This window comes from Gopherus flavomarginatus, chromosome 25 (assembly GCF_025201925.1).
Source record: "Gopherus flavomarginatus isolate rGopFla2 chromosome 25, rGopFla2.mat.asm, whole genome shotgun sequence".
NCBI lineage: Eukaryota > Metazoa > Chordata > Testudines > Testudinidae > Gopherus > Gopherus flavomarginatus.
The window spans coordinates 14,558,566-14,578,043 of NC_066641.1; the positions used below are offsets into that span (position 1 = coordinate 14,558,566).

At 43.6% G+C, this 19,478-nt stretch overlaps 1 protein-coding gene across 9 annotated transcripts in view; it reads left to right on the top strand.

The window, feature by feature from the left end:
- ATP6V0A1 (ATPase H+ transporting V0 subunit a1) overlaps positions 1-19,478 on the top strand; it is a 44,386-nt gene that overhangs the window by 2,307 nt on the left and 22,601 nt on the right. For 5 of the 9 annotated variants that reach the window (XM_050934568.1, XM_050934569.1, XM_050934573.1 and 2 more), the window contains exons 3-14: positions 37-115; positions 481-578; positions 2,172-2,300; positions 8,345-8,448; positions 9,384-9,510; positions 11,016-11,098; positions 11,892-11,985; positions 13,470-13,682; positions 15,413-15,563; positions 17,222-17,361; positions 18,178-18,335; positions 18,961-19,051. In XM_050934568.1, the coding sequence (XP_050790525.1) occupies positions 37-115; positions 481-578; positions 2,172-2,300; positions 8,345-8,448; positions 9,384-9,510; positions 11,016-11,098; positions 11,892-11,985; positions 13,470-13,682; positions 15,413-15,563; positions 17,222-17,361; positions 18,178-18,335; positions 18,961-19,051 (1,467 nt within the window). The remainder of the gene's footprint in view (positions 1-36; positions 116-480; positions 579-2,171; positions 2,301-8,344; positions 8,449-9,383; positions 9,511-11,015; positions 11,099-11,891; positions 11,986-13,469; positions 13,683-15,412; positions 15,564-17,221; positions 17,362-18,177; positions 18,336-18,960; positions 19,052-19,478) is intronic. The other 4 variants (XM_050934571.1, XM_050934575.1, XM_050934576.1 and 1 more) reach the window with 2 other exon arrangements.

Below are 19,478 nucleotides of genomic sequence, written 5' to 3' on the forward strand. Positions count from 1 at the left end.
AAACACTCCTAAGGAAATGTGTGTTTCTGTTTGCAGTTGAACCCTGATGTGAATGTGTTCCAGCGTAAATTTGTTAACGAAGTCAGGAGATGTGAGGAGATGGACCGGAAACTCAGTATGTCCTTGCTTTATGTTGATGCATGCTTCTAATTCTATACTAGCTTTAAGGGAAGAAAGCACCCTAAACTCCTGAAATTATGTGCCATAGCTAAGTGTTGTGTTAGTGGTAAGGTTACATTAGTTTCCCAGTAGGCTAGGCTGCTTTTGGAAAGGTTTGTTTCCTGTGGAGAAGAGAACTTGTGGATCTTTTAAAGCAACCACATGAGCTGTATTCTGATGGAGTTCAGCTACAGATAGGATGGATGGTTGTAGGGGAGGGATATGCAGCTGCTGGTCAGGTGAGGTGATGAGGAATGTGAAGGTGCAGAGAGACTGATGTAGTTTCTTGCTTTTGTTTCGTGAAACATTTTCTGTCTTTAGGGTTTGTTGAGAAGGAGATTAAAAAAGCGAACATCCCAATCCTGGACACCGGTGAGAACCCAGAGGTGCCTTTCCCACGGGACATGATCGATTTAGAGGTAACAGTGTTTCATTAAGGCTGAACTAGTGTCTCAGTCTAGATAGCAGTAGTTGTGCTAATTAGTCTCAATAACTGAGTTCTTTAGAATTTAGTAGTAAGAACATACAGGGTCAGATCCCCACCTGGTTTAAATCAACAAAGCTCTATTGCAGTGATCCCCAACCTTTTCGTCAGGCGGGCACCAGACGAAGGACCGTGGCGGTGGTCGAGCATCCGCCGAAATGCTGCCGAATTTCGCCAGCGACGCCTCTTGATGATGCCGCTTGTCAGCGGCAAGTGATGCCATCAAGAGGCGTCGGCGGCATTTCGGCGGATGCTTAACTGCTGGCTAGGACACGGGTGCATTTAGATGGCACCACGTTGGGAACCCCTGCTCTATTGTCTTCAGTGTAGCTGCACTGATTTACCGCAGCTGAGGATCTGCCCATAAGCATTCTGAGGTTTGCATAGTTTACTGTAATTTCTTTGTATGTATAAGATGCAAATGAATACATGCACACAGTATAAGTTTTAAACAATTTGTACACAGTATTGTGAAGCTTGGTTGAGGTGGTGAAGTTAGAGGGCGGGATATTTCCCAGGGAATGCCTTACTGCTAAGTGATGAACTAGCATTCAGTTGAGCCCTCAAGGGCTAACCCATTGTTGTTAATGTAGCCTCACACTCTACTCTGCAAGGCAGCATGAATGGAGGGAGGGGAAACAGCATGGCAGCCAGACAGACACACACCCTGTGTGTGGGGGAGAGAATGATGCGCATTGCCCCTTTAAGTACAGGCACACCACTCTCAGGAAGTTGAGACAGCAGCTGCAGGCAGCAAGATCTCTCCCTCCCTTTCAGTGTCCCCACCCTCTTCTATATGAAGAAGGGGCAAGCGGGGAGGGAAGGACAGGGGCTGGGATACACCCTGACATTAGCCCCCCTCTTCCTCTTCCCCTGCACAGCAAGCAGGAGGCTCCCATGAGCAGCTCAAAGGCAGAGGGCAGGAGCAGCACATGGCAGTGGAGGGAGGGACAGCTGAACTGCTGGCAATTGATAGCCTGCTGGGTGGGGGGTTGGGGAAGGGGGAGGGATGCCCATCCAAGTGCACCCTGGTTCCAGGCCCCCACCAGCTAGCTGCAAGGGGCTGCTCTTCCTGCAAGCAATGGACAAAGCAGGTGCCTGCCAAACAAGGTTATAAGGCAACATTGCACAACTTTAAAAGAGCATGTTCCCATATTGATCAGCAAGGTAACAAGGAAACATTAACCAGGAGAACTTTTAAGTGAGGAGTTACTGTACAACTCCTCTAAATTGCTGGGTTTGCACCAGTTTATACTGTGTTGGAAGTCTGTGGAAGCCTTCCTCAATCCATAAAGAATCTAATTATTAATCTTTTTATATAGAGCAGCATTATAATCTGATGCTAATGTTTTAAGATGCATTGTGAAGAAGACAGGATGCAGGCAGCATCTAGTAATTATGGGTAACCTGAATGCAGTTGAGACAAGACCTTGCACAGCACACTTTGAACTGTGTGCTTAATTAGGGATGAATAGCATTTATTTTTAGGTTCACTTTACATTTTTTTTCCCTCTCCTTTTTTTCTCAGGCCAACTTTGAAAAAATTGAAAATGAGCTTAAAGAGATCAACACAAACCAGGAAGCTCTGAAGAGAAACTTCCTAGAGCTGACAGAATTAAAATGTATACTGCGCAAAACTCAGCAGTTTTTTGATGAGGTCAGAATATCAGGGGGTTTAGCACTGAAACACAAATTGCCATTTTTATTTTCAAGAGTGTTGTTTTTCAGTTGCTGTTTTGGATGACTCATTTCTATACTTTTTTTGGTTTAAGAAACTTTCTCAAATCATTTTCAGTTTTTCATGCAATGTGCACACAGCCAATCATGGCGTTTACATTTTCTGATTATTTATATTTGCAGCGTGTGTTCCCAGTAAAAACATAGAATTAATTGTGTGGAGACAGGTTCTGAATAAATCATTGTTTCCTGGCTTCTGAAAAACCTAAGCAGGTCAGTAGATGACAGCATCACTGTGAGACTAAGGCCGTTTCCCCCTCCAATATGCATTTTTCTGCTTGGTGCAAGTATGTAAGTAAACACCAGAAATCCTCTGTTATGAGGGATGAATATAAAACTTGGATTCTGTAGATTTGTCATTATTGCCCTGATCCAAAATCCTTTGCAGTTAATAGCAAGACTCCTGTCAAATGTAGTGAGGTTTTGCTCAAGCTCTAAAATGCTCAGTGGCAAGTTTTGGAGCAGTGCTACCATGCAGAAGTACAGTTGGGCCTTTGGCTTGATGTTCATTTTGACCAGTGCTTAACAGGAGCACTGCAAGCACTTTCTCCAGAACAATGAAATGCTGCCCTGCTGTCACCCAGGGTACAGCAGCAAAGCAAAACTGAGACGTCCCAATAAAGAGCCCAGGTGATCTTTACAAAATGCCTTTAAGTCATATTAAAACATATATAAGCAGCTTACAATCTAGCTGTCTCTCAGGAAAGGGAACTGGCCATGTACCTTTTTAGAGGGGGAGGGAAATATTTTGCACAGTATGTGATGCATTCCAGAGTTGGCCATGGAGTGCTGAAGAGCTTTGTGCCCTGCTGATTGTAAAGGCACAAAGTTGGCCTCCTGAAAACTTTATCTAACTGTTCTCCTCTGGCGCAGGCATGGTTTTTATATGAGCAAAAGAGTTACCGTTAAGGCTGTCCTGCCCAGACTCTCACATGCATCATGACTGATAACATGGGAGCTACTGGCTGTGATCGGCCAACAGGCTGGTACTATATGATTGTCTCTTCAAGTGTTGAATGTCAGTTTGCAAGTTGCTGATTCCATTGGGTGAGTCTGTTTGGACAATGACAACCTGATGATCTACTGCTTGATTGCAATAAGTAACAAGTGTTATTACCTGCCTGTTCTAACTGAACATAGAAAAAACAGCAAGTGCAATTAGTGTTGTTTAAAATCATTACTAATGCACCTCTTTTCAGGGTACTTACACTGACACAGTATATAGTAAATAACACCTAGCTAATGCTTTTCTTCAGGTACAGAATTAACATCATATTTCAATTTAATCAGATCAAAATCCATGTAATGTTGAAACAAAAACAGTGGGTTATTCTGCCCATTTTAAGGCATTTGTAACAAATGTTCCCATGAGGCTCACCTTCTCCACCAGGCAAAATTAATATCAATATTTATCCCTCCTGTCAGCCAACTGGAGCAGCAGATGTTACACAGCAGCGTACAGATTATAGCAAAGCAATAACACATTGAGATTTGTAATATGGTCTCGGAATAAATACTTATCATGTTACCTTCCATTGAATGTATTACATTTAGAGCTAACTACTTCTATTTACAGTGTATGGAACGTTATGCCACGCACACATTGACTAGGCCCAATGGCTGGTATCTGCCTTTGGAGAGACTTTGTGAGACTCTTAAGATTGTGCAGGCCAGCTATTATCACTAATCACTGTTTTATTTCTTCACTGAAAATATGATCTTTGCACGGTGCCTTCAACACTTGAAGACATTTTCCATCTGTAACTAAAAGTCTGTATATTCTCAGTTATTTGTAGTAATTAGTTACACAAGAAATGGCTCACAATTGAAATGACTTTGTACTCAATCTTTGCGCATTCTGGAAAAACGGTAGTGGGAGAGGGAGAATGAATAGAATATTAGTCATAAAAGAATGAAATGACACGTCTCCAATGAAGCCATTTCTTGTCCATTACATAACACATACATATATCTATTTCTATTGTTGATGATAATGATGATGATCCTTTTCTCAGTCTTCTTGTCTTTGCTTATGAAGAGCAGTATGAACTGGAGAGATTTCTCTGAATCTTTTACCATAAGCATCCTAGAATGAGAGCGTAAAGAAGACTGGAAAAGTAATGGTTAATGGCATGCAGTCCCCTGTCTTCCTTTCCTCTAACTCCTCTTGCCATCTGCTTTCTTTAGTTTGTTTTGCATCTGTCATCCCCCTCTGGGCTCTGGATTAATAAATTAGATAGTGAATTGAATCCCTTTCATTGCTTGTGAAAATGAAGGTGAAGGGGCTTGAATTGTGTGCGCTATTTATATCTGTCGAGCACATTTGCAGAGCAGAACTTCTTGTTTCTTGCTGTTTCTCGAGATTTGGTTTTCTCAGTAATCCAAGGGAAGGAAGATGGCTAAATCTCTAATTTTGGGCCTTGACATTAAGGTACTCCTAATCTGAGCCTGATCCTCAAATAATCATTTAAAGCAATTTTGGATGTCATTCCCATCATCTTTCTGATTTATATAGTCATATACACAGAGTGTAGGCTGGGAGTTTGTTATTCAGAATAAGATAAAAACCTCTTTGGAGTTCTGATTCTCTGTGATACTCTGCTGCAAGCTGGTGAAAATTATGATCAGAGACCTTATGGGATGGCCAGTCCTCCATCTTCCTACATTGTGTCTGAACAGCTCTCACCTTCCCTAACAAACTCCCAGTAGTCTGAATAGTCGTGCTACAGTTACATTTCATGTAATAACCAACCCTGCCAGAAAGTGGAATTGTTATCAAGATTAACAGAACAGGATACTTGTCAAGTGATCCATCCCCATCATTGTATCCCAGCATCTGGCAGTCAGAGGCTCAGGGACACCAAAGCATCGGTCTGCGTCCCAGACTAGCCTAGCTAATAGTCAAGCACTAGAGCTGTTTCCACAGATGTGTTTAAGCAAGAAACTATTCTTCTGCCTTGACAAATACTCTGAAATATAAAATGTGTTGTCAGGAATGAGACAGGCCTCATCTAGTCTAACACATACCTTACAAAAAATCTAGCAACAGTAAATATTATCTTATTAACAAATGCAATACAAGCCCCTTTGGTAGAATTGATCTTAAATTTTCCATAACTTTGTTAGAGCTAGGAATTCTGCCATTTTAATTTTAAAAGGTAATTTTAAAGTCATTCAGTCTGGTGGGTGTCTTTTCGTGGGTGGGTGTGTATTTGGGGCCCTTGTCTATTTTGGTTATGTTCTTCTATGAAACATTAAGGTTTCCATGCAGTTTACTTTAATTTGGATTGAATGCCTAAAAGGGTGGAATGGATTGGCTTATAAGGGAAAACCATTTCTTTATCGCTCTTTGGACGTACACTAATGGTTACCTTAATGTTTTTTATTTTTACTTTTTGTAAGCTGTAGCTAAGTATTCATGAGCAGGCAGTTGAGCTGTATCTTGTGTGTGGTACATCAGCCTGGCAAACTTCTCTCCCAGAACAAGTGGCCTTTTTTGATTGGCAAGTAAAATATCTTTCCAGGGTTTTTCATCATGAGAATATGTGGGCAGATGGATTTTGTGCCTGCACTCGTAAACTTGCATAACATTTTTACAAGACTGTAGTGTACACACAATTTACATCTTTAGGGGCAAGTTCTGCTTTCGTGTGTGTGGAGGGACCACTCATTGAAATCAGTTGGAAACCTGTGCACATCTCAAGGTAGCATTGGGTCCTTTTTGGCACAGAAGAGTTCCTTAATTTCTCCATTTCCTTTTATAAACTGCAGGGGTGGAAATTTTGGGACAGAATCCCTACTGATGCATTGTGTTAATGCTCTGTGAGAGGATGTGGTATTAACATCCTTCCTAATTTGAATCACTAAGATTTACAAGTTATGTTCCCAGGAATTTCAGCCTGTAAATTAGTCACAATAAATAGAAAGTAATTTACAGTTTCTCAGTTTACCTTCTGAGAGAGAGAAGGTAGGTGAGGTAATATCTTGTACTGGACCAACTTCCAGTACTGTAAATTACAAGTTTTCAAGCTGTTCAGAGCACTTCAGGTCTTGGGAAAGAAGCAGAGTGTGCTAAATACAAGGTCAGACAAGCAGAAGGGGTAATGAATGTTGGAGTTGGTCACTTGAAATGAAGCAGGCAGTTGGGGATTAGATTGTTATGCATAAAAGGTTTGAAGTGGGCCATTAAGGGCAGTAGGAAGTGTGGTGTGTTCACAGATTGTTGTAATGAGCCATAAAACTATTGTCCCCGTTAAGTCCCTGGGGTTTTGGTGTCTAGCAGACTTATGAATTTGAGTTCCCAGGCTTACCTTTGGAAGGTTTTGTGCAGGTTTCCCTTGAGGGCAAGTATTGAAAGATCGGATATGGAGTGATTGGTTTGTGAAGAGTGTTCACCCACCAGTGATCTGGTGGTGTTGTCTTCTGTCATTGTTCTGTGGGAGTTAGTTAATTTGAGAGCATACAATTGTCTGGTTTCACCCATATAGTTGTTGGGGCACTCGATGAGGTACACTGCATGTTGTGACAGGCATGCCTAGGACCCATGAATCTGGAAAGATGTGTTGTGGGGGTATTGATCATTGTGGGAGTGGAGATGTGTCTGCAGGTTTTGTATCTGTTACTCTGATTGGGTCTGGTGCCACTTTGAGTGCGTCTTGGTTTCTGGGGAGCGAGCTTGCTTCTGATGATGAGCGTGGTGAAGTTGAGGGGTTATTCAAAGACAAGAAGAGCTCGGGAAAGATTTCTTTTCAGATGTGGCCCCCCCTCAGGTGTGAGTTGTAGTTTGATACACCGCATGGCTTCCATTGTGGAATGGTAGGTGGCAACTCGGAGTGTGCAGTCAGTGAGGTTTTTTTTTTTTCCTGTGTTGAAGCAGGTTCTCCTGTATTTGGGTGACCCTTTCCATGATGACCAGCAAGTCAAGTCATGTGCTTGTTTGAATTGGTAGCACTGGCGTAATTGGTGGTATTAGGTCTATGTACATCACTGGCATATATTCAGCACCTAGATAAAAATATCTTACAAGGGGAAAAAAAAAGGGTATTCACTCTCAAAAGTGCATTCTTCAAGCTATAGGCATTGTGCATTTATGGAGGGAGAATCAGCGTCATGGATAGACAGGACATCTAGCAGCTGGGACTCTCCGGTTTTATTGCTGGCTCTTCCACTGACTTAGCATTGAGAGATGAAGGGACTAGGTTAAGGTCACCCATCTTTAGAATGAAATGATGCTACCTGTGCTCCTCAGTGGGATATTGTGATGTTTTAAAGATCTGTAAAGCATGCAGTCATGGGTGTAGCAGAAGTGCAAGCTTTCCTTATGTTTTAGTCAACTGGACCTACTACCGAAATCTTGCCTGGGCAGCATTCTTCTGAATCTGGCCAGAGTGGACTGAATTTGAGAGAGTGAAAGAATCCTGACGCCTGTTCCACTTAAAAAGGCAACCTATGTTTGCAACGCCCATGGCTGCTGATAAATATATTGAAAACGCACAGACACACACAGCGGTATTATGGTACATGAATGAGTATTTCTCTGTACCTCTCTTCATCCATTTCCCCTAAGTTCAGAAAGTAGTGATGGAAGCATGTTGGGTCACTCTACACCATATTCAAAAAGTTAAGAACATTTTTGGGAACATAACTTTGGGTAAAATCTAACTTCCACCCCTCTGCAGAATTATATATCCCACAAGCATCTTGTTTTTCTTTTGCAATTTCCAGACCCTTTTCCACAGAAGCTTTGCTGAGCCATTCTGCTTACCTCTTGTTTTTCCCCTCCCTTGTGTGACCCTTGGTCTCTGTTGTTTCATTTTCTTTTTTTGGTGTCCTTTGGAGGTATCCTTTTTTTTTTTTTTTTTTTTTTTTTTTTTTTCCTCCTCTCCTGAAAACTGTCTTCTGGTTCCTCGTTCCCTGCATGCCACTAACTAGTTTCATTAGATATTAATTGATTTGTGAATTCAGGCTGAATTGCATCATCAGCAGATGGCGGATCCAGACCTGCTGGAGGAATCCTCTTCGCTCCTGGAGCCGAGTGAGATCGGAAGAGCTGCCCCTCTACGACTTGGGTAACAGCAACTTTTATACTTTCCGTTTTGTCTGTTTGCCTTAATTGTTCACTCCCATCTGGAATCCAGAGGGCTTCAAACACAGCACCGAGGACCTCCACACTGGGACCTTCGGCCTATCAGGGTCAATCCACAATCAACTAGTAAGGGTCTCCATCCTTCCCCGTCCCGCATCTGCTAACTTTCCAGACCCTGCTAGCCCAGGGAGAAAGTAGCTGAAAGAGGAAGTCGTTCTCTGGTGTCTTGCATAGCAGCACAGAAACCTAGAGCTAGCCTATTCCGTAAGCATTTGAGGCCTGATTTTCAAACTTACAGAAAATTCAGAGCTTCCATTAGTCAATAGGAGCGTAGCATCTTTGACAATAAGGCCACTTCTTTTTATCCCTTTTCATTAGTTGATTCCGGGTCACCTTTGAAACAGAAATGTAGAAGCCACAGGCACCTTTTTCATACCACTTTACCTGGACCTAGGAGTTTGCACCAGTGGTCTCCTCTAAAGCAAATGCCTATGGTCTTTGAAAGCTGTGTAGCCTGTTGCTGCCCTTCTTCCTTGTACAGTCTTTGGCGTGGAAGTTACAGGAGCAGTGTGAAATTGACAGCAACAGGCAGGGAAGTTCTATGACTGAAGGGGAAACTAATGCATTCACACTGTAAAGTGCTTTTTACTTTGTAAGTATGGTACTTAGTCTGCAGACAATAAGGCTTGCTCTCAAAGGGGATGGAGGGTACAGCCTTTGACATGTTCTACCTGTTTCGTGTGTGTGTCCCATTTTGATTATAGAACTAACCACAAACAAGTCAGCTGGAGTTCGTAGCTTTAAACCTTGATTTATCAGCTAGCCTCCAGTTAACCTCTTGGAGCTCCAGGTTCTTTGTGCTCTACAAACGTTACTAGGGGCAGCAACCTAATCCACAGTTTTTTCCACCTCATGCAGATTTGTGGCCGGCGTGATCAACCGTGAGCGAATCCCTACCTTTGAGCGCATGTTGTGGCGAGTGTGTCGAGGAAACGTATTCCTGCGTCAGGCTGAAATCGAAACCCCCCTGGAAGATCCTGTGACGGTAAAATGAATTGCTTTTCGTGGAGGCAAAATACTATGAGATCTCAAATGAATAACAAATGTACAATCAGACTTGGGTCCTGATCCTGCAATGAGCTCTGTGAGGGTGGGCCTCTTCACCTCATCTACCTGCATGGAGTTCATTGCGGGATCAGGTCCTGAAATAACAAAGGCATTTGTATCTGAGAAGTGGTTTCTCCCTGAAACAGCCTGAGTTCAGAGTTGTTTTTCACCTGCATTGTATGTTCACCGACATTGCATGTTCTTGAGACGTGCATGACTGCACTGTCTTCACTATGGTCCTCCCTGCCTGCTCCCTGTGTTAGTCATCCCCTCTTGTCTTAGGGCTAGAGTTGCAGAATTAGGGCCTTCACTTGTAACCTCTTTGAGATAGGGACTCCTCCTTCAGTAAAGTGCCATGCCCATCTACAGTACTGTGTAAGTTATTCCTGTCTGCAACAGAGGCTGAGCAACCTCTTGCCTTGTTGAAACATTGAGTTGTTACTTCCTATTTTCCCTATGAATTTGGTTGCTGTGTTGCTCTACTGATAGCTGAACTGAATACCAGCTGTCTGCCAGAGAGGGGCTATATTCTTAATTTAAGGAAGTGTTGGACAATGACGTTACATCTAGTGTTATTCTGAGAAGCATGAAGCTAAATTTCCTATGTAAGGTAGAACAACATCTTATTAACAAATGCAGGAAAGCGGAGTTAGATATCTAAATCCAAACAGCTGCACAGAGAATGTGCTGTGAACCTCCCTGGAGAACCCCAGGTTTTTAGGCCCCTGGGCATTCTTGTAACTAAATATACCACATACATCACCTCACTTCCATTCATTCATTTACTTGCTGCTTTTAGTCAGAGTGGGGCTGGCTGGAAGAGCTGACGATACGCACCTAACTGCAGCCAAATGTTGGGCAATAAAAACTTCCAACTTCCGCGTGATTTTTCAGTTTATTCTTGCACAGATTTTATAGATCTGATAAGCAGATAGACCGTTTAGCTCCAGCACGAAGAGACCACTAAGCTAAGGGTATGTTTATACTACCTGCCAGATCAGCGGGCAGCCATCGATCCAGCGGGGGTCAATTCATCGCGTCTAGTCGACTCTCCCGTTGGCTCCTGTAGCCCACTGCCACAGGAGGCGCAGGCAGAGTCGACGGGGGGCAGCAGCAGTTGACTCACTGCAGTGAAGACACTGTGGTGAGTAGGTCTAAGTGTGTCAACTTCAGCTACGTTATTCACATAGCTGATGTTGCATAACTTAGATTTATTTCCTCCCCCCGACCCCCAGTGTAGACCAAGGCTGAGAGAGAGTTCCTTTCAAAGTGAGGTTTTTGTGACTGTGTTAGGGTATGTTCTTGACTCAACGTGCAGCTATAATTTCCTGTATATTCGTGCATGCAACAGGGAAAATACAGAGTTGTGTGGTTATTTGCTATAATAGCTAGTTCCTGTATAGTACTTGGGTCTTGCACTTCATCTGTGTTTGTCTATTCCAGGGAGACTACGTGCACAAGTCTGTGTTTATTATTTTTTTCCAAGGTGATCAACTGAAAAATAGAGTCAAGAAAATCTGTGAAGGGTAAGAAGAAATCAGACTTAAAAACACTTGTGGCTTGATTTTTTCAGCTGTGCTCAGCACTTCTGAAAATCAGGTTGTTCATGTATTATATTTGTAATGCATCTTGAAATACAAATTGAGTGTCTAAATATGTACTTTAACAGTTCCTTAAGCCTGTATTAGTCAGAAAATCTAGGATGATGCAAAGAGTAGCGTAATAGAAATCCTTAGCTGTCCTTGACATAGTAAACCTAATAAACATCAGCGCATGATATGTGTTACTGAAGGTTGTTGGACAACTAAATTAGCCACTCCCAGTTTTTAATCCTTAAAGTGGATGAATTGCTTTTGCTGTTATAGCAAAAATGTGAAAGCAATCAAGTTATCACATACTGAAGTTAACTTGTGCTTCTCATCAGAAACATGAAAGATTTCCTGCTGGTGGAAGCCAGTGCTTCTGAAGGGCAGTTATGTTGGTGTAATAGCTGTCTGTCGAATGCCCCGTTGATTACTAGTTAAAAGTGCTGCTGAGACTTGTTTTGTTGCCCAAGTTCTCAACATATTTTTTTCTCAGTTTTTCTCTTGCTCAGAATGAGTTTTACACCTGCACAAAGGACTATGTTAATGTCAAGGGCTTGACTTGGATATAGAAGCCAGTGTGGTCAGATAATGGTTTGGCCTTGAGCAAACTTGTGTTGTAGCTATCTACCTTGGTAAATGACGGCGAGACGTTTTCACTCGCAAAGCCCATAATCTTAAAACACTCCTTCACTGAGCACTATGTATCGATTTGGCTTTGTCTTAAACCATTCAGGTTCCGTGCCTCCCTCTACCCTTGCCCAGAGACACCACAGGAGAGGAAGGAAATGGCTTCTGGAGTCAATACGAGGATTGACGATCTTCAAATGGTAATAACGCAGAACAAACTGGGTCAGTGCTGCATTAGCCTGTGGAATGCTGGGTGACTCACATGACCTGAAGGGTGGATCCCATTTGTCTGAGACTAATTGGCCAGGCTAGATGTAGATACAGCTTGTGCTAAAAGTTTCCAGTTAAACGAGATCAAGAATCTGCTGTGAGATTAAACAGTTGCAAGAGCTGAGAATAATTTTGTTTCTCTACTTGGTTCCATTCAGCTCCCTAGTTAGGTTTAATTTTTCCAGGAGGCTGAGTGACTAACCCTCTGTGTAAATACTAGCCTTGGTATTGAAATTCACACTAGCAGGCAAGGGAGTCAGAGAGACATGTATGTCTTCAAAGCTAGAAGCAAAATGGTCTGAGGCCTTCTTCTTTAGGGTCTTTGTAGATGAAAATGGTCAAATCTGTGTTCACAGATTGATTAAAAGGCCAACAGTAGTTCATGTCTGTCTGTGTACTTTCACATCACGGTGCCCTGGAGGTCTGCTGTGTTAAAAACTGATCTCTTTTGTGCTGCAGCTCTGGGTGTGAGTGAAAGCAATGAATAAACAAGTGGTTAGCAAAGAGCTGAATCAGCAACCTGTAAGCTGCTTGGCGCCAGCTCTGTCACCGCTGAAACCAGGGAAAGGGAAGCACGATGCACATCAGGAAGATAGAAAGGGATTTAATGGAATGAGAGACTTATGGAAATAAAATGTTGAGAGGAATCAAATGCAAACGCTACAACAAAAGGTGTTGAATGCAGGGCCCTGCTTTTACAGGTGCCAACTCTCCTAGCATGAAGCTGCTGAGACCAGCTGCTTAGCAATCAGAAAATGGGCAAGAATGCAGGAGCAGCCTAGTTTCAAGCTGCACCTGATCACTTTGTCACATACTGCCATTCCCACTTGAACTTGAGAGGCTTTACAGTCTCTGAAACTGTCTTGGCCGGATCTGGAGGCATATTCCAGTCAGACCCCACCAAAGAACTTTCTTTTTCCCTCCTCTCAGCCAGTTTTGAGAGCCAAATGTGAATGAATTCTGACCCTTTAAACATAAGCTCCCTGCGTCCCCTACCACCCAAGGTGGAGCTCTTGCAGTGCACAGCACACAGTCATTTCTCTGCAGCTTCGAAAGCAAATGTCACTTAAAGCTAGGAGGAGAAAAAAATCTCCCCTTGGGAACCTGAACATTTCCATTTTCCTCTTGGAATTCTCTGCTGGGGTGAGGTGGGGCAGGAGGAGAATGGCCTAGAGCTGTTCTGTACATTTCTTTCCAGGAGTGTATTTTGGCTAAACTAGGGTGCATGTGAGGAAACTGGAGAGCATGTTCCAAACATGCAGCAGTGAGGGGGTGTTGGGCTCTCAGCCCTACACTGACTCAGGCTTGTCCATATGCCCTGACCACTAGCCACTATTGTGTTGTGCCCTGCTGTGTGCTACAAATTGCAACCGAATCCCTCACTGCTGTCTTTGTCCCACTTTTTCCGTGCAAGGTGCTGAACCAAACAGAGGATCATCGCCAGCGGGTCCTGCAGGCAGCTGCTAAAAATATCCGTGTCTGGTTCATCAAAGTGCGGAAGATGAAGGCTATCTACCATACCCTGAACCTGTGTAACATTGACGTGACCCAGAAGTGTTTGATTGCTGAAGTCTGGTGCCCTGTCGCTGACCTCGATTCCATCCAGTTTGCTCTCAGAAGAGGCACTGTGAGTATCTCCTTGCTTTTGAACTGCAGCAGTTGTCACTTACCCCCCCTGCAAGTCTCAGCAGACCAGCCCCCTTCAGCCAGCTGAACCCTGATGAATCATTGCACCTGAGGAGCCAGACTGGACTGGAGTTTTGAAAGGCGTCTCTTAGGCTGTATATAAAAATGGCAACCTTCATAGAGGATACATTTAATCTGTCGCAACTATGGTTACCAGAAAAGCACTCACCCAGAGATCCAGGGAATACTGGCTGTTGGAGAGATGGACTGAACGAACATTGGGGATACTTCAGAGTTGGTTGCTTGCCTAGGCAGGGGCATGTAATGCCATAAAGTGAAAAAATGGAGATAACCTGTCCAGAACAATATCTGTGCTTTTTCCTTTGATTGCTGATCTGCTTGCAGCTTGGGTTGACTCTGCTCATTGGACAGAGGTGACTAGAGCTCTGCAAGTTGGCAAGCTCTGCAGGTTGGTAAGCCCAACAAGGAGCCCACGCACCAACTGCCCTCCAGAAATGCTTGGAGGGAACCTGGCAGCTGGCACAGTGGACATGTCCCTCCTCGGAGATGCAAAGTCCAGCAGTGAAATACGATTCCTGTCATCGGCATTTTTATGAAACCCACCTTCCCCATCAGTTGCTGAGCTACTTCGTGACCTATTGGTCGCCCTCCTGCAAAACCCTAACAGGCTTTTGGGGTCTAAATTCCTTGAGGATCAGGCCCTGGATAATTGGCTCCCCTTGTTCTGAATCCTTCCCCTATGCTAGCACCATCTTTCTTTGATATGAAGTCCTTCAACCATAAAAGCAAACAAGATCTTTAATCTAGATTCCTGTATTCTCTCTCCTCATATGACTAGGGTACTTGTCTTGATTCATGATAAAACAGGAACACACCCTTTGTGCAAAATCATTTCCCAGTATCGACATGCTTTTCTGTTATCTCAGAGAGACAGTTTTGAAGTGAAGCTTTTATGCTTCTTAGCAGCAGGCACTGAGCCTCAAATAATGGCTCGTCCGTCAGATCTGCCTCTTAAGCAAATCAGATGCTGTGTAGGTACTGTGTCTGAGTGGTGAAAACGGGGACCTGACAAGATATGACTAGTGCCATGTCAGGCACAGTAGCACACTTACTCTCCTACAGACCTGTCTGGCCAAGCTCCATTCTTGCAGCATTTCTGTCACTCTGCAATGCAATAACTTTTGACTGTCCATCCAATCCATTCCAAAATTTCAGGCAATGTTTTAGGCATCAGGAGAGAACCTTATTGGTTTTGGGGAAAATTGGAAAATCAGAAGAGGGAACACACAGAGTCCTGGCATCTGGTTAGCAGAGCCAGCAGGTGCAGCCACCTCTGTAATTGGCTGTAGATCAAAGAACTAGTTGATGAGTCATTAATAAATTCCCACATATGCCCCCCCACCCACCCTCCGATGCTGCCCATCCTCCCAGTACAGTTCCTAAATGTTAATGCCTGTGACTTTATGTCCCAGTCAGGAGAAATCGGAGTGGAGAATATTGGAGGAGTGGGAGGCAAACAGGGGGCTCACGAAGGCAGGGGAAACTTTTTCCTAGGGCCACAGTGTGTTCCTGCATTGTGTAAGTGGACCGCAAACACGCAAGTTCCCTGTAGCTGTCCTGATGCCAATGAGAGGCAAACCTGCCCCTCTGTTCTTGGCTTGTCTAGGGAAGGAGGAGTCGCTAACCTCAGTTTGTCTGTTTTTAATACAGGAGCACAGCGGATCCACTGTTCCATCCATCCTGAATAGGATGCAAACCAATCAGACCCCGCCAACTTACAACAAAACCAACAAGTTCACTTCTGGCTTTCAGAATATAGTAGATGCATATGGCATTGGAACTTACCGGGAGATAAATCCAGGTAAACACACAATCTGCCTGTTCATCCCTCTGATCTGGTGACTGGGTGGCCTGATGTCTCCCCTGATATTCAAAGCCCTTACACAGGATTGACCCAGCAATCTAAGCAAGCGTAGCCTCTGTTACCGTGAATTGTAAACGTTATTGCTGGCCATCTTTGAAAATATATATGCCCAATCATCTGTATGTTAATGCAGAACCTACCCTATTGTGCTCAAAATTGTCTTAATGATAAACTGCTGCCAGCGAAGAGCTATTTTCTGGGCACTAAGCCAAGAGGTAGATTTCAAAGCAAGGATGACTCCCTTTCAGCTGTAAAATGCATTTCCTGGAGTGGCGAATGCAGAAGTGCTCTGAGAGATCAGTCTTATCAGAAAACTTTTGATTTCAGGCTAAGTTGTCATGATGGTAGTCTGCTTTATGCAGGCAGGTCATGTTACAAGAGTACTGGGCCACAAAATGCAGACTCACGGCCAGTGTAGATTTAGCAGATCAGAATATAACAGCAGTAATAATAGGTCATAGAATCATAGGACTGGAAGGGACTTCGAGAGGTCCTCTAGTCAAGTCCCCTGCACTCATGGCAGGACTAAACATTATCTAGACCATCCCTGACAGGTGTTTGTCTAACCTGCTCTTACCATCAAACCTGCATCTAACCATCAGAGACATGATAGAGTATAAATAGGTGCTTGACCTTTTTGACTGGCTGATAGGGCTCATTGGAGCATTTAAACTTGATTTTTTTTTTAATAACTCTAAATTTGCATTCCTGATAGATGTACTCCAAAAAAGTAATCTGTCGTAATTTGTAAATTAAAGGTTTGAATGACTTAATTTCTCCTGTCCCCTTGTAGTCATATTTGTGTTTTAGATTAAAAGGTTTAGTACCTTGTAGCTTCTGCATACTTGAGCAACTGCATCCCATCAAGCTGCTGCAGGCTTGTGTGAAGGTGGCAATTTCAATCTGTTTCCATGATCTCCCATAAGTAGCACAAGTAGTGTGTGTTTTTTTTTTTTTGGCAACTGAGGATACTTGTTAATGTGCTAGGTTTAAAGAAGTAAAAAGCCGCAAAATGAGACCTTGCGGTCAGGTCATCTGGGAACCAGTTGGACCAGAAAATAGAGAAAAGCATTTCTTACCATTTGAGAGAGGTGGAGGTGATTGAGGTCACAGTTCAGTCTCTCTTGCGCAGCCCAGGCTAGTGATCAGTACGCAGTTGTTCCAGCTGGGTTTTCTAGTACCTGTCTTCAGTCTTACTGCTTCTCAGTGTCTTGATGGTGGTGTATCCACTGATTCCACAGGGAAGATGATTAAGGTGAAATATCATGGATGCGTTGGGAAAGAAGAAGCAGTCAGCATGGGCACAGACTGAGACTTGAGGAGGATGGGAGATTGGCTAGCAATTGCCAGCATCAGAGAGGATATAAATGTCTTTCCTTTTCAGTTTAGTTAAATGTTGTCAGAAGCTTATTTCCACACATGAACAGAGCTGCTTTTATAAGTCCCATGAGGTGACGTAGTTTCTTCCAGTATCTCCAGTGAAGGTTGATCCTGTTTGGAAGATGGGAATGAATATATGAATTGTATTGCTAATGGAATAAGTGGAACCAGAGAGCCAAACAGAGATGTCTGGTCTGTTTTCCTCTCCCTTCTAGCTCCGTACACGATTATCACTTTCCCATTCCTGTTTGCTGTGATGTTTGGAGACTTTGGTCATGGAATCCTGATGACGTTAATTGCCGTGTGGATGGTGATTAGGGAAAGTCGCATTCTGTCACAGAAGAATGACAATGAGGTAAAGAGCTAGGTCAGGCTCAGTTCTGTATTAGAGCAAAGAGACCTAAATTGATCTCCCCTCTTCCCCCCCCCCCCCGACCCTGCAAACTGCCAATAGTACAACAATTTTTTTTCGTGTCCAGTTTGTCAAGAATATGAACAAACTAATAGCAAACAAAAGTCCATAGACCACAAGATGATGAGTAATGCCCTTCTTAGAATTGTGGGGATTCCTTTGGTTTGCATTTAAGTGTCTGAAACAATGATTCAGACAGACGTGGTTTGATGGTTAATCTGTGAGGTTTTCACCACTGGGGGTGCCAGTTCCCGTGATAAGTGGTTGTAAACCAGAGACTAAGCTGCAGTCAAATGTGTTCTCGCTCACGGCCCGCTGTCCTAAACATTCCCATAACTTAGTTAAATTGGTCGTGCTCGCTTAGGTCTTGGATTGACGAACAGATCTGTCAGGACTGAAACACATGGGCAGAGCATGGGAGAAGCTGTTAACAGTACCTGCCCAGGCTCTGACTATCTTCCCGGCACCTATTCACACTGAAATTTTAAGAAATTTCATCAAATGTGATATTTTCTGTACATCCCCTGAGCTGGAAGGTGAGACAGTCCCACCTAACCCACTCTGGTAGGCTGCCAGCTGTCCTCCGGGCTCAGTTTGTGTCATCCTTGCAGTTGTAACCCCTGCAGCCTTAATTCTTGTCATAGAATGGCAAAGGCTCAGTGGCTTTAGTCCAGGACTGGCAGCCTGGGCCCTGGAATTGGGTGACTTCAGCCTCTGTTTTTGTGTGCGCGTATCCTCACAGACTTTTTTATTAAACAGATGTTCAACACCATTTTTAGTGGTCGGTACATCATTCTGCTAATGGGAGTGTTCTCTATGTACACTGGCCTTATCTACAATGACTGCTTCTCCAAAGCGCTTAATATGTTTGGCTCATCATGGAGCGTCCGGCCGATGTTCTCGAAAGGCAACTGGACGTAAGTAATTAGGTGCTTGAGAAGTAAAACCATAGGGCTGAGTTCCTGAATCCGTTTTTCAGGGTTTGTAATTGCATAGGAATGTATGCATGGCAGGAACCACAGCAGTGTTATTTCTTTAGGAAATGTTTCTTGGGGGAGTGAAGCCGCATGCTGTGTAAAGAAATACAAAGAGCTGCAGATGTTTAAGTGAAAATGACCTTTGGATAAACTGGATGTCAGTTGGCTCTTCCTGGTCTAGCTCCCTCAACAGAGCCTTAGACGCACTATTAAAATGCATGGAAAGAAGCAAATTGCCTGTAGTTCTCCTCCCTTCCTCCTGTGTGTGCATTTAACACCCAAAATAGTTATTTAACTGTCTTGCCAAAGAGCCTGGTTATTCAGATTCAGGCAGGAAGGTCCTGCCAAAGTCTCACATGGGCATTGAACTGCACATGGAGGCTGAAACGTTGGTTCCTTAGGCAGGTTCCCAAGTGACACAAGGATTACTAATGCTCCCATTCATTGTACTGAGATGTACTTGCCCTTCATGGATCAGGAGGAAACTGGTGTTCTATGGTCTCATTTTTTGTTGAGTACAATTTTTACAGTTTGTAAAGCTTTATATCTATTTGAACCCAAACAGAGCAGAGTTGGTTCAGAACACCCCTGTCCTGCAGCTGAATCCTGCCGTGGCAGGGGTCTTTGGTGGACCATATCCATTTGGCATCGACCCGGTAAGAGTTCTTCCTTCCGATACATGTGGCCTTAGACATTTCTCTGGCTTATGTAACTGTGACTTTCTGGTGCATGGTTGAAAAAGCTAAGGGTGTGTGTGTTATCATAGCAAACTCAGGGCAGTAACTGTTGAGGAAAACACTGGGATGGATGGTGGAGTGGGTTCCATTACTTATCTCTACTATGTCGTCGATTAGTGTGATGGCTTCTGAGTACTGAAATGGTGACCAGCAGGAGTTCTGAAGGTCTCTCTTTGTTGACCCCCTTTCCCTAGGTATTTAGGGTTGCAGTATCTCAACAGCACTGGAGTTAAGTTTGGTATTAGGCTTGAGAGCCTGTCATGCATTTCCTAGTGAACTTGTCGTATTATCTTCTGCTAAAAGCCACCCACGTGCCTTGGAAATGTATATTTCCGGGTAACACCAT